The 12,898-nt window shown below is 42.5% G+C and overlaps 1 protein-coding gene across 1 annotated transcript in view; it reads right to left on the bottom strand.

Annotated features, from left to right (window-relative positions):
• The window catches only part of CMTR1 (cap methyltransferase 1), a 25,896-nt gene extending 14,273 nt beyond the window's left edge, over window positions 1–11,623 (bottom strand). The window contains exons 1-8 of the mRNA XM_009581005.1: window positions 11,494–11,623; window positions 7,524–7,666; window positions 4,875–5,033; window positions 3,402–3,494; window positions 2,593–2,664; window positions 1,828–1,922; window positions 1,651–1,723; window positions 1,251–1,449 (exon numbers count right to left, since the gene is read on the bottom strand). Of these exons, the coding sequence (XP_009579300.1) occupies window positions 1,251–1,449; window positions 1,651–1,723; window positions 1,828–1,922; window positions 2,593–2,664; window positions 3,402–3,494; window positions 4,875–5,033; window positions 7,524–7,666; window positions 11,494–11,623 (964 nt within the window). The remainder of the gene's footprint in view (window positions 1–1,250; window positions 1,450–1,650; window positions 1,724–1,827; window positions 1,923–2,592; window positions 2,665–3,401; window positions 3,495–4,874; window positions 5,034–7,523; window positions 7,667–11,493) is intronic.
• Between the last annotated feature and the right edge of the window lie 1,275 nt (window positions 11,624–12,898).

Genomic DNA, 12,898 nt, shown 5'->3' with positions numbered 1-12,898 from the left:
TAGAAAGGGGGGGTGGGGGGGGGGGGGGAGGGGTAGAAGCACAACAATGGAAAAGCAAACCCTCTTTTCTACAAGACAGTCACACTCAAGTTTCCTTTATACAGTCTGAAATAAGAAGCAAGAATACTAGCAATCCTTGTATTTCCCTTCCTATTCCTAGAGGCTATGCAGATAGAGGGCTCAAACATAACAGCAAACTTAAGTTACCATCCATGAGGTCAGATGCAGCAATCGTCTGCATACACCTGCTTAGTTTGTCTCAAAGCAAGGTAAAACATGTTAGCTTAAACCTCTTTGGATTAAGAAGCTCATTTAGTCACAGTGATTCAGATACAGTCTCTAGCTCAAATCTGTTTTATTTGTCTTCACTAAGAGCCCACAATCAATTATCAAAGCAGAGCTAGGGAGGTCTGATATAAAAGCATACTGCCAGTCAGGCAAGTAATGTTTCCATCTCTGGCTCTGCTAAGAGATCTTTGGGCAAGCCAGGGGGCTGGAGCACCTCTCTACAAGGACAGGCTGAGAGAGCTGAGGTTGTTTAGCCTAGAGAAGAGAAGGCTCCAAGGAGACCTTATAGCAGCCTTCCTGTATTTAAAGGGGGCCTACAGGAAAGATGGGGAGGGACTCTATCAGAGAACGTAGTGATAGGACGAGGGGTAACTGTTTTAAACTGAAAGAGGGTAGATTTAGATTAGATATTAGGAAGAAATTCTTTACTGTGAGGGTGGTGAGACACTGGAACAGGTTGCCCAGAGAAGTTGTGGATGCCCCCTCCCTGGAAGTGTTCAAGGCCAGATTGGATGAGGCTTTGAGCAACCTGATCTAGTGGAAGGTGTCCCTGCCCATGGCACAGGGATTGGAACTAGTTGATTTTTAAGGTCCCTTCCAACCCAAACCATTCTATGATAAGTCATCTCACTGTGTTTCAGGCTGACATCACTGAAGCGGGAAAAACATTGTCAAGCAATCTTAAAGCACTCTACAATTTTCAGATAAGCAAAGCTTATCAAGTATCAGCTATTACAATGGGACACACATTCCCAGGGCAGGCTGGAAATAAGTGCAGAAATGTGACTTGATATGCAAGCTCACCAATCTCAAGCCCTTTCTCAGATGACAGCCCCCTTCTACCTTGTGAAATGGTTCCCTCTTAGATCCCCATGCTGGTAACGATACCAGCCCCATTCCTGATACAGAGGCCGCAGCATAAGCAAAAACCACCAGGTAACACTCATGCATGCACTACATACCATAATAAGGTTCAAAGAGCTCACTGGAAGCAGAATAGAAGTCCTCTAGTTTAAAATCATTTGGTCCTTTCAAGGTCATGCCAAATCCTTTAGCGTGCCACTTCCGCCTCCACAAGACGTACTCAGAGAAGCCTCCGGGACCAGCACATACATCAGCAAAGTAGAGCAGCTCTGCATCTCGCTCCTTTATTAAGGGCCTCTGCAAAAGGAAACTGAGGAAATTCTACTGACCCAGTAACAGCCCCCATCAGTCAAACCAGAGACACCATAAACTGTATTACTCAGCCAGAGAAGTCTCTTTCCAGCATCTGTTTTCCCAGCTAGTATCCTAAGGATTCTCCCTACCTTCTCCATTCTCTGAGAAACCACTGTTGTTTGAAAGTTAAATAGAGGCCCTCACCCCATGGAAGTCCTTAGGGTTTGTAAACATGTAGTCAAAGACATGGTCCATATTTGCCATCTTCATTGCAGCCCTGTGAACGCATAAACAGGGACCTATTAAGTTTCAACCTTGGCTCCCAAGGCTGAAAGTAGACTTAAATGGGAAAGGGGCTACACTACCAGAAGTTCTGCAAACCTGTTCAGGAAGAAAACTCCACGGATCATCTCATAGGGGTTAGATCTTGTTCGGGCTCGACGCATTTCTTCTCCATCCAGCTCATCAAATACACTCTGCACAAACAGAATGCTTCTATATCAGCAGAAACAAAATTGAGCTGGACCTGGCACAGGCTTGAGGGATAGGTAGGCATGAGCATTTCCTATCCTCATGCTTCTCTCTCCTTAAACAGCAAACTCCATGCAGAGTTTGGTTCACCAATACAGAATGTTTTTTCATCACATAATGATATTTACCCTTCTTCCAAGCCACCCCAGTTCTCAAGCAAATTTAGTGACACTGAAGAATTCTGTACTGATAGGTCCAGAGCCTGGTAACGCGGTTAGCCACCTCAAAAGCAGTCACAGCCTACGGTATTTCTCTCACACATATATACACACTCACACTCTACTGCAATTTACAAGGGCGTGATAAAACCTAGGAGTGAAGGTGGAGCACACAAGAAAGGGAGCTTATTTCCTTAGCTTATTCAAGCGTTCCGCCTTTCAGTTGAACTAACTAAGGGAGACTGTTTTCATTAATGTATTTGAAGGTTGATGTGCAAAACAGGTTGCTGAACAGACAGTAACAACCAGGATGCGTGGTCACACTAATGGCATGGAGGTGAAAGAGGATGTTGTGAGCTCCTGGCAATCACCTAAGTAAACTATTCAATCTCCTTCAATCATTTATTTCACTTGCTTCCCCCAAAACTTCAGCTCCTTTCTAAAGAAGGGGACTCACCTTGCACTGCAGGACATTATGTAGAAGCTCTTCACTGCAGAACTCTGTTTCATCTTCAATCATCATCTTCCTCTGGAACAGGACAAGAACACAGATAACAATTAGCAAACATGGTATCCGTCATTTCAGAATGCAACACGTACCAGTGATGAAGGTTGCCAACCACGTACTAGGCTGTATTAGCAAAAGTGTAGCCAGCAGGCTGAGGAATTATTCTCCCCTATTTGACATCTTGAGACCACATGTGGAATACTGCATCCAGTTTAGCACTCCCCAATACAAGACAGACATACTGGAGCAAGCCCAGCAAAAGGGCCACCACGATGATGAGGGTGCAGAAGCACCTGGTGTATGAGGAGAGACTGAGAGAACAGTTTGTTCAGAATGGAGAAAGGGAGATCCTATTGCTGTCTACAAGTACCTAATGGCAGGAAATAAAGAAGATTGATCTAGACTCTTCTCAGAGATGGACAGCGATAGGACAAGAAACAATGGACACAAGCTGCAACACAAAAAATGCCAATTAGCTATACAGAAATTTCCTTTTGCCAACTGGGTTAACAAACATTGAAACAGATGCCCAAACAGGTTGTGAGATTTCCAACCGTGGAGATACTCAAAACTCAATCAAACAAGGTCTTGAGCAACCTGACCTAGTTGGACCTGCTTTAAGCAGGAAGCCACACTAGCAATCTCCAGAGGTTCCCTCCAGCCTAGGTTATTCTATGACTCTTTGACAAGGCAATTGTTTCAGGCTGAGTAGTCCTGTGTCTTCTTAGGCTGGTAAGCACTGGGATCTGAAAAATTACCTTCCCCACAGTCATCCACTCCTTCAGTTCCTGGGCGTCAGGGATTTCTGTGGTACACTCGAGGCACCAGTCCACCTCCTCGTAGGCACTGGGCTGCAAACATAAGACATGGGAAGAGTGAAAGACATTTTCGCTAGCAAAACATAACAACCGATTGCTCCCAAAAATTTGCCTCCCAATCCTAGCATAAGGGGTTATGCCATGACTTTAGGGCCAACTATATAGTTTCTTTCTCCTAGTCTAAAACATGTCTTATTTGTTTGGATTTAAAATAAAATCAAAAAAAAAAACCACACACACACACAAAAAAAGACTACCACCAAAAAACCCCACACCACTTTCATCTCAGAGTCTGATGAATAATCAAGACATAAAGCAAAAGCCTAGTACTCTCAAGGTACATTTTAGAGACATTGCAAAAGAGACAGCTGCCAAAAAACCACACTTCCTGATGGTGCTTTGCACCTCCTTTCTTCCAGTTCTTTCCGAAAGACCCCCTCATTCCACAACTTAATTCAGGCTTCAAACAATTTTTATAATTTTAGGAAGGAATTGTTTTAGCAGTTAAGATCAAAGCGTGCCAATCCTCCAGAAAGAGAGGCTGCCGAGATCTACTAACCTTCTTATATTTATTATAGCAGTATCAATCGCAAGGGTTAATCATACGTAACACTTAACTGCTGTGAGCTGTAGAAACATACTGGAGAATGAGACCTAAACCAATGAGTCTACAGAACAGGTCTCAAATTCCTGGCCCTCAAGGAATAACCTCTGATATTATTTCCAACTGCTGAAAACAATTCAAAGAAAGGAGAGCAAAGTACTATAACACGCACCATACGCGACTTGATAATCATTGCTGCCTTTGACTAACTGGCAGAGACCTTCTGGCTTACTCTCCAGCTGCCAGATCCCTAGGATTCAGTGTTGCGGTTTGTTTTTTTCTTTTTAAAAACAAACATACAGCAGCTATTTAGCAACAAATAATATCAAAACTGGGCTTTGCTTTCCTGACAATATCTATTTCTATTTCCCAATTTTCCTCCCTCTTGAAGAGCTTGACAAGACACAGGAATAGAACATCTGAGCATTTTATTTGGGACTATTAAACACCCAGAAAAGATTAAAAAAAAAAAATCACCTATACAGGCATTAAAAATTATATACAAAATAAAAATGGTAAACCCAAAAGAGCTTGATAACAATTTTCTATCACATTCACTACTGCAAACTTGGAAACAAATCATACAGACCACAGCAACAATCCATCTGAAACTGATTTTGTGCCAGCATATTAATACATGTGACAGAAAACAAGTTTTGCCATGCTGTTCTGGGGCAAAATAAGGCATAAGTTACCCAGCAGAACCACTTGATGGTAGCCAGTTGTATCAGACAACACTAAACATCATTCCCAGAGGGCAAATCCTGAACACAGCAACAGATAAGGGATTCAAAATAGGAAGTACTTACCTCTGGCTCATCCTGCCAATCAATATTGAGCTCCCCGTCAAATCCTTTGAGGGTCAGCCCAAAGCCTCTCCTTCCCTTCTGACTGGAGGCCTCAACAATATCCTTCCTGCCCTGGCCATATTTTCCCAGACCTTCTCCTTCCCGGAAGCCCATCTTGGCCTATAAAGAAAGCAAAGGGAGCACACTGAGGCAAGTGGACTTGAGTTTATGTACTACTACTGAGATCAAAGACTAGCAGGGAAAATGACACATGACCCTGAAGTGACTTGAAGGCATTGAGCATTTTTAATCTCAGTTGTGGCTTTCAGGACTTAATACTGAGTTCACTTCACTGAGGCAGGACGCAAAAGAACTAGATCTAAAGAATGATGTTTGAAAAGACAGCAAATTACAAAAGGTTCAGTAATGCAGGAACAGCCTGCTCAGAGGGAGAAGTAGTGAGGAGCCTGGTGCCATTCATCACCGTGTTCAGTAAGCGTGGAAGGTTCCTAAAACAAAAGGTCCTGGCACAGGAAAAAAATCCATGTTGTGATGATATTCTTTGTTATGAACATGCAGTCACATACATTTCAAGCACCAGTTAGAACTTCACCTAAAACTCAGAGGAGGAATGCAAGACACACTGCTCCTGAAACACACTCCCATCTCTTAGGTTAAAAGAAATATGTTCATTAACTGCTACTTTTTCGGGCTTTTCTCTTCATAAAATTTAGCCACAAGAGAACAACAACAAAAAGCATGAATGCAGTCAATTTCACTCCCTCCAATATGCAACTACAAGACAGTAAGTAAATAAAAGACTTAATCCTTAAGTTTCACTTTGAATGAATAAATTATCCATATAGTCCCTCCTGTAAAAAGCAACAAAACCATTTTTTATTAACATCAGTATATGAGAAACAACACAAGAATATCAGACAAGTTTTATACAAAGATACATGGTGTTTTCTCTTTGCTACCTGGCTCCAAATCAGACCTTGAAATATGTACACCAAATGTGACAGCCACTGAGCCCGTTATACAGCAGTTTTCTGAGGACAGAATTTTGAACATCTAGTAATCAAGGACTATCTTCCTTTTACTTACCTAATGCTACCAGATCATTCAACCAGACTTGATATCACATCAATCTTCATATTCAAATTTATGAGGCCTTACAAACAAAAGCCTCCCTAATTCAGTAGTAGAAGCTCCTGTATTGTGGTGATTGAAAGCACATACCCTAATTGGCTCAGGAGAGAACTCTCCAAGTGATAGTCTTGTGCTAGAATCAGCAAACTGCAGCCCAGTGCCAAAAATGCATGTGGACAGATCCTGAATGATCAGCAACAGGATTTATCTACAGAGAGGCACAATCAGCAACTCTCAGCCTCTGGATCCCACTGAGTTTTGAATTCAGCAAGAGCTGAACATTCCTTTTTCATGTAGAGGTATGATCCTGCTGGTCAGCAGTTTTCCACCTCCTTGAGAGGCAGCATCTCCCTGTTCCCACCCCTAGTAGCAGCTAGCACTTCCCAGCTTCTAGTAAAAAACTGAACTTCTAACTTGGCAAAGGCAGGTACAAGCAGGCCTACCACCATGGAAAGATTGCTGACTCCTGCTCCTGTGAGTACAGCACCAGCACAGAACAAAAGGAGACCTGAATTCAGTCCCCCATTGAGTCCCAAACTTCCTGCCACATTTCAAGTAATACACAACTATACATCTCATCTCTACTGCGCTTGGAAATAACATTTTTGTTTCTCCGTTATCAAGAATAGAAATTCTTTCAGGATTATGAGATACTTGCAGTACCACAGTGAAGAAGTTTGCATCAGGAAATAAGTGTAACAGCATGCACCAAAAGAGACTCCTCTTCTCTAGAGCCTACTATTGCCTTTAAACTCAGGAACAAGTTCCCGCATTTGGGACCACCACGAGACAGACAACCATTTTCTTCGAACTTCCTAAAAGTTCTTTCTTTCCCACACTAGCATTGTGTAATCAAGGGGTTGGCTATCACCTTCAAAGTTTAGTTGTCACAGTTGCTATCATCCACAACTCCCTGCCTTTCCAAGAAATTTCCAGCCCTACATAAAGCAGAGTGGCACTACTTGAAAGAAAAAAAAAAATACCTTAATAATTAAGGTAATAATTCTACAAGGGTATGCCAGCCAGCACTCCCTGCCTTTCCAAGAAATTTCCGGCCCTACATAAAGTAGAGTGGCACTACTTGAAAGGAAAAGAAATACCTTAATAATTAAGGTAATAATTCTACAAGGGTATGCCAGCCAGCCTCCAAGACCAAACAAATTAATGTCAATCACAGAATTTAAGGCCTTTCTTACAAGGCATTTAACTCAAGCATTGCAAAATAACACACAGTAGGACTCTTTTTTCAAGCTCAGCGAGCTGCCTGACCCAGAGATCTTTCCCTTCACATTCACCTCCCTGCTCCTAGGCCTTGAACATGAAAATCAGCTTTCTTTTTTGACAGATCCCCTTCAACCAAGCTCTCTCAGCCTCCCCCAATTGCTCAGTAGCTGGCTCAAAGAAGCAGAGAACCCTGCTACAAGGAGGATCAGAATCAAAATCTCTTAAAACAGACTGGTCTTTTCACTTTGCTCTCATCAGGTCTTAATAGTTTGGTCCAAAACTATTTTGACCTACCATGAGCTTTTGGGAGACACTGTTATACATTGAGTAGCGAGATGAAGTACCCTCCACAAGAGAGTCTTGTTTGAACTCATTGCTGAAGACTGGTCTTTTTTCATCGCTCTCACTGTCAGACCCACTGCTGCTACTGGAAGACTCTGAAAACAAAAAAAAAGGTGAGAAAAGTGAGTATGAAAATAAAAAGAAAATGGAGGAAAGACATCTCAGCAATCACATTAAGAACTATATGGTGTGACTCATTAAATCCTCTCAACACACACATACAGAGGACACTTCAGTATCTCAAACATGCTACAGAAAGCACGCAGGTGTAATATAATGTGGAACGAACAGCAGGTTATCTGCCCCTTTGTCTCAGGAACGCACTCAACCTCTCTGAGCCAATGGACTCTAGGCCCCGCAAAGGGCTGGGCAAACCCCATTATAGCAGCAGAGCAGGCCACAGCATGACCACGATAGTACACTGTGGTGTGTCTGACCTTTGCAATGATCCTGAGGAGCTGAGAAAGTCCACGGAGATTCTCTCCCGAGAATAATGACAATTACTGACACCTTGATAAAACATACTGGATTTTCCTCAGTTTCCTACCTAACTACAGGTAAACGCATCCCTCACTTAACCAAAAATTCCCATCAAATACACAGGCATATACCAAATGGCCAACACTGCAGAAAGAAGAGAGAGTTGAATCCCTTAGTCCCCATATTAAACTTCAGTTTGACTCCGCTACCAACCTCAGTAGTGAGGATCCGCAAGTTCACTACAGCAAATGAGACAGTTTTTCACCTGAAAGTCACCTGAAACTGATCCAGCAGAGCCTTCATGACCACCAAACAATGAAGCTCTGTCTATGCCCTGTTCCACCTTGAGATCTACTTGGGACGAACCTAGGCCTGTACGAGCTGTATAGTCCTTGCTGCTGCTCTACAGTTGTGAGATGCCCAAACCTATTTGCTCTGGGCTGGATGTAACAGGGATGTAGCCCAGAAGGCCAACCATATCCTGGGCTGCATCAAAAGAAGCGTGGCCAGCAGGTCAGAGGAGGTGATTCTGCCCCTCTACTCTGCTCTGCTCTGGTGAGACCCCACCTGGAGTACCGCGTCCAGCTCTGGAGCCCTCAGCACAAGACAAACATGGACCTGTTGGAGCGGGTCCAGAGGAGGGCCACAAAAATGATCAGGGGGCTGAAACACCTCTCCTATGAAGAAAGGCGAGAGAGCTGGGGTTATTCAGCCTGGAGAAGAGAAGGCTTCGGGGAGACCTTATTGCAGCCTTTCAGTACTTAAAGGGGGCTTATAAGAAAGACGGGGACAAACTTTTTAGCAGGACCTGTTGCAACAGGACAAGGGGGAATGGTTTTAAACTGAAAGAAGGTAGATTTAGACTAGATATAAGGAAGAAATTTTTTACAGTGAGGGTGGTGAGACACTGGAACAGGTTGCCCAGAGAGGTGGTAGGTGCCCCATCCCTGGAAACATTCAACGTCAGGTTGGACGGGGCTCTGAGCAACCTGATCTAGTGAAAGATGATCCTGCCCACAGCAGGGGGGTTGGACTACATGACCTTTAAAGGTCCCTTCCAACCCAAACTATTCTATGATTCTATGATCTGGGCAGGAATCATGGTAGTCGTATCATTTGTCTTACAGCTGGCTCCGCACCAAGCGGGTAGCAAGGGAGGCCCTACAACCCACCAAATCCTTCCACTTCTCCTGTGGTAATACCACTACAAGGATGAAGAAATGGCACAAATTTCCTTCCCGAAATTTGCCTAGCACCACATCAGTCATGCTTTGGGGCAGGCTGTACAGACTATGGAGCAGCAATCCACAGCAAGCACGGCCACGCTCTTCATTGGACCTCCGCCTCTTGAGCCTCCCTTGTTCGCTGAGTGCTAGAAATCATTCTGTGCTACTTCGTACAACTAGGAGAAGCTGAACTACGTAAGGTGCCCCGAAATAACGAAGAAAATTGTTGTTAGCAGAGTTAATCTTTTTCTGTTTATCACTTAAAAAGGAATTATTTAGTTCCACAGAAGTGTTAAAAAAAAAGACATTATAATTACCTAGAAAGAAGGACTGAACTTCTCTTATGTTTTCCTGATTTAAGAAAAACCACAGACTATTCCTCTCCCAACTCACAGATCTCTCTATTTTCCTGTTACAGAAAACTGAGCATCAGTGAAGTAACAAGAAACAACTGGATAATTAGTAAAGAAGGGTCATTACAAGAAAGTGAAGTGAAAATGAAAGATGCCATAGTGAAATATACTACTGTAGTTAAAACCCTTTCAATGCGTGCTCAATCCTTGTTGCTGAACTATCAGCTTTTAACATTCAGGACTTGTGTCCCCACATAACTACTGTGCTAGAGTTTTACAGTATCAACCTTTGATGCTTCCAGCTTGAGACAAGGAAGGCTATGATTTAACTTGTGTTTGCAGTATTATATACTCATCTTGATTTTCAAACATCTGTCACACAAGCTACATTTCTCTTTCCTTCACAAAGTTCTTAGATATGAACAGGATCACAAAGGATTTTGCTTTAGGGTCAGTTACTACTTTCTGCTTCTCCAATACACAGCTTTAATTAACTTTGATGCCTGCTTTTGAGCTATCTTATTTTCCAGAGGCTCACGATGTGCCTCAAACACAGTTCCCACTACATAAATCTCAAGAAAGTCCCTTCACAACCCTTCTTGCTTTTAACATTTGCTAGGCCATGCTCAGCTGAGATGAGATCTCAAATCACTTCTCTCCCCCAACTTTCTTTCTTTCATCGGAAACCACAATGGGTGTGACAGACTACTAAACAATTAACCCTACTCAAAATGTTGTCCTTGAACTGTATCAACTTGTTTCTTAAACGTTAAGAGTCACAGCCTATTTTGACTCATATATGAGCTCAATAATCAAAAGGGGAAAAAAAAATTTAAAAATATTGAATTTTTTAGCTCAGCCCTGAGTGCACACAGCATTCCCGTCCCCAGCTCTCACACCCTGCACCTCTCACCTCCTCACTCAGCTCCAGCCTCACCAGACAGGTACACACACACCATACCCTGTTGCTACGACTACGCCCAAACTGACCCACTCATCTTCTATACACATCCCCTTCCATTTTCACAAGATGAAGGCTTCTTTACGAGTTCAGGCCCTTTCTCACTAACACTTTATAACCGGGGGAAATCCCAAGACTCAGAAGTAGCAGGCGTGACCATGAGGCAACCTGAAGTACCATCGCAGGAGAGTCTGAAGTGCCCTGCAACAGCGTTACCAATTGTGTAGGGCACTCGCCTCATCTCTGGTATACCCCAAGCTCCAGGTAAGAAAGCACACTCCAACTTGAGAAAAAGTAGGCAATTAATTTAATTAAGTTTTTCTTTCTGAAACCAAACACCTGTGAGCTCTCCCAACTCCCCTCTCCACCCCCAAAAATCACACTGAGCCAGCAAAAGAGATGGTGCTACAATGTAGGAGTCCCAATCAACCCGCCCTTTGTGTTCATCTCAATTTCTCCCATCTGCAAAAATGTGACAAGATTACCGATTTTTTTATTTTTATTTTTTAAACAATGAGGGATTATGTTTCTTTATGGCACAACATCCACAACTCCTCACTGCTGAGAGTTTCCAAAACAGAAATAACTGCTGCGACTGAAAAGATTAATGCTGCTCATACATTACAAGAATCTTTACAGCTTTGTACCATGCTACTCCAAGTTCTATTTTCTGCCTGAATTCATACAATTCCTAGACCAAACTGTTTACATGAGATTTTAAAAAAGCTTAAAAAAATTCACACCAATCCAAATTTGTGAACAGAAATAGTGTACTTTTTCTCCTAAAGAGAGAGTATGCCCTTGGAGTTCAGGCTATCAATTAGGATTTAGGAGACATAGCTTCAATTCCTAGTTATTATTTAGATTCCCCGCAGCAGCATATACCTTATCTCCAACCTTACCTTGAGTAGTATGATTACTAAATTGAGTTTCATCATCTGAAGTAGAACTGAGGGTTAATCCCAAGTCTTCTATCCTCCTCTTCTGCTTCTTTTGGGGGCTGCTAAATTCGGGTTCTGTCCTTCTCTTCATTTTTGCTGAAAGAAGATGATCACACTTGGTAAACATTAAGCAAATTAACTTTCTCCTGCATACTGAAGGGTAAGGCACAGCAGCATGGCAGTATAAATCATTTTATGGACTATTCAGTATTATGCTTCTCAACTTAAGTTTGCTCTAGGTAAAAGCATTGCCTTCTTTTGAACCTACCTTTTTAGCAGCTAGTCTAACTAAACATGAAATCCATGCAGAAGCTTCCCTATTACTGATTACTTGAATTTCAAATAATTTCTACAACCTACACACCATTAAACGCTAGCAGATGAAGACAACCCAGATGTTAGCACTTAGATAACTTAAATATATGACAGTTAGTTACTACTACTGAATCAAAGATTCATTTTATCCAAACACACCAAAAAAATGAGGAAATAAGATCAATCTAATGGAGAACATGCGAGGTGGAACCTATTTGTCACAAGAGATTCAGAGCACCTCTGACCTCACCTCTGCAAATATTAATTAATAAAAGAGCTTTCCTATATGACCTCTATAGCAGAACTTTATTAAAAACATGTGTGCTCAAGTTGGGTGGTGTTTGTGTTTTCACCAGGAATCACTGGCAAGATATCAAGCTTCTGGATGTGGCTGATAAACTTTGCATAAACCCAGAGAAAGGACTAACGCTTAAGATGGAGTTGATAGAAGTGAGCTGGGAAGGCCTGCAGAGGACAAGGACCAAGGAACAGGAAAACAGGTGAAAATTAAAAGGCACAGATGCCTAGAGCACTAGCTAATCCTCCCTGCTATTGATTAAAAGCAATAAAAACCTACTGGTGTTTATTATTCTACATAGGAATGATGGGCTAGGAAAGATGCCCCAGGTCACTCACTCAAACCCTCTGTTATCAAACTTATTTCCACAAACATATACAGGGCAGCTTAAGACCAATTCCTTTATTCATCCCCATGACTCTGACTGCAAAAATCATCCCACAACCTCACTGCGCTATGGCTGAGACATCTTTTCACTTCCACCAGAAGTTCATTTACAGCCAACTCATATTTATCTACTCTTGTGTCAATTTAGGGCTGTTTTGTTTGGGTTTTTCCCCTTGCTTGCTTATCTCTAACAAACTGAGAGCAATTTTCTCCTGAGGTCTTCTCTTACTGGGTGAGCACGCTCTCAGTTCACCACCGCTGGCTTCCTCTCAAGACCTCCACCCTCCTAACCCTGCTAAGGGTCCCTGAGCGCATCCGTTTTCCTCACAAATGTCAAACGACGCAAAATTAACCCCAAGTGAAGCG

The sequence above is a fragment of the Fulmarus glacialis genome, unplaced genomic scaffold, assembly GCF_000690835.1.
Source record: "Fulmarus glacialis isolate BGI_N327 unplaced genomic scaffold, ASM69083v1 scaffold7507, whole genome shotgun sequence".
NCBI classification, from domain to species: Eukaryota; Metazoa; Chordata; class Aves; order Procellariiformes; family Procellariidae; genus Fulmarus; species Fulmarus glacialis.
The sequence above is the reverse complement of the archived record's forward strand: the minus strand, read 5'-3'. Positions and strand labels throughout refer to the sequence as shown.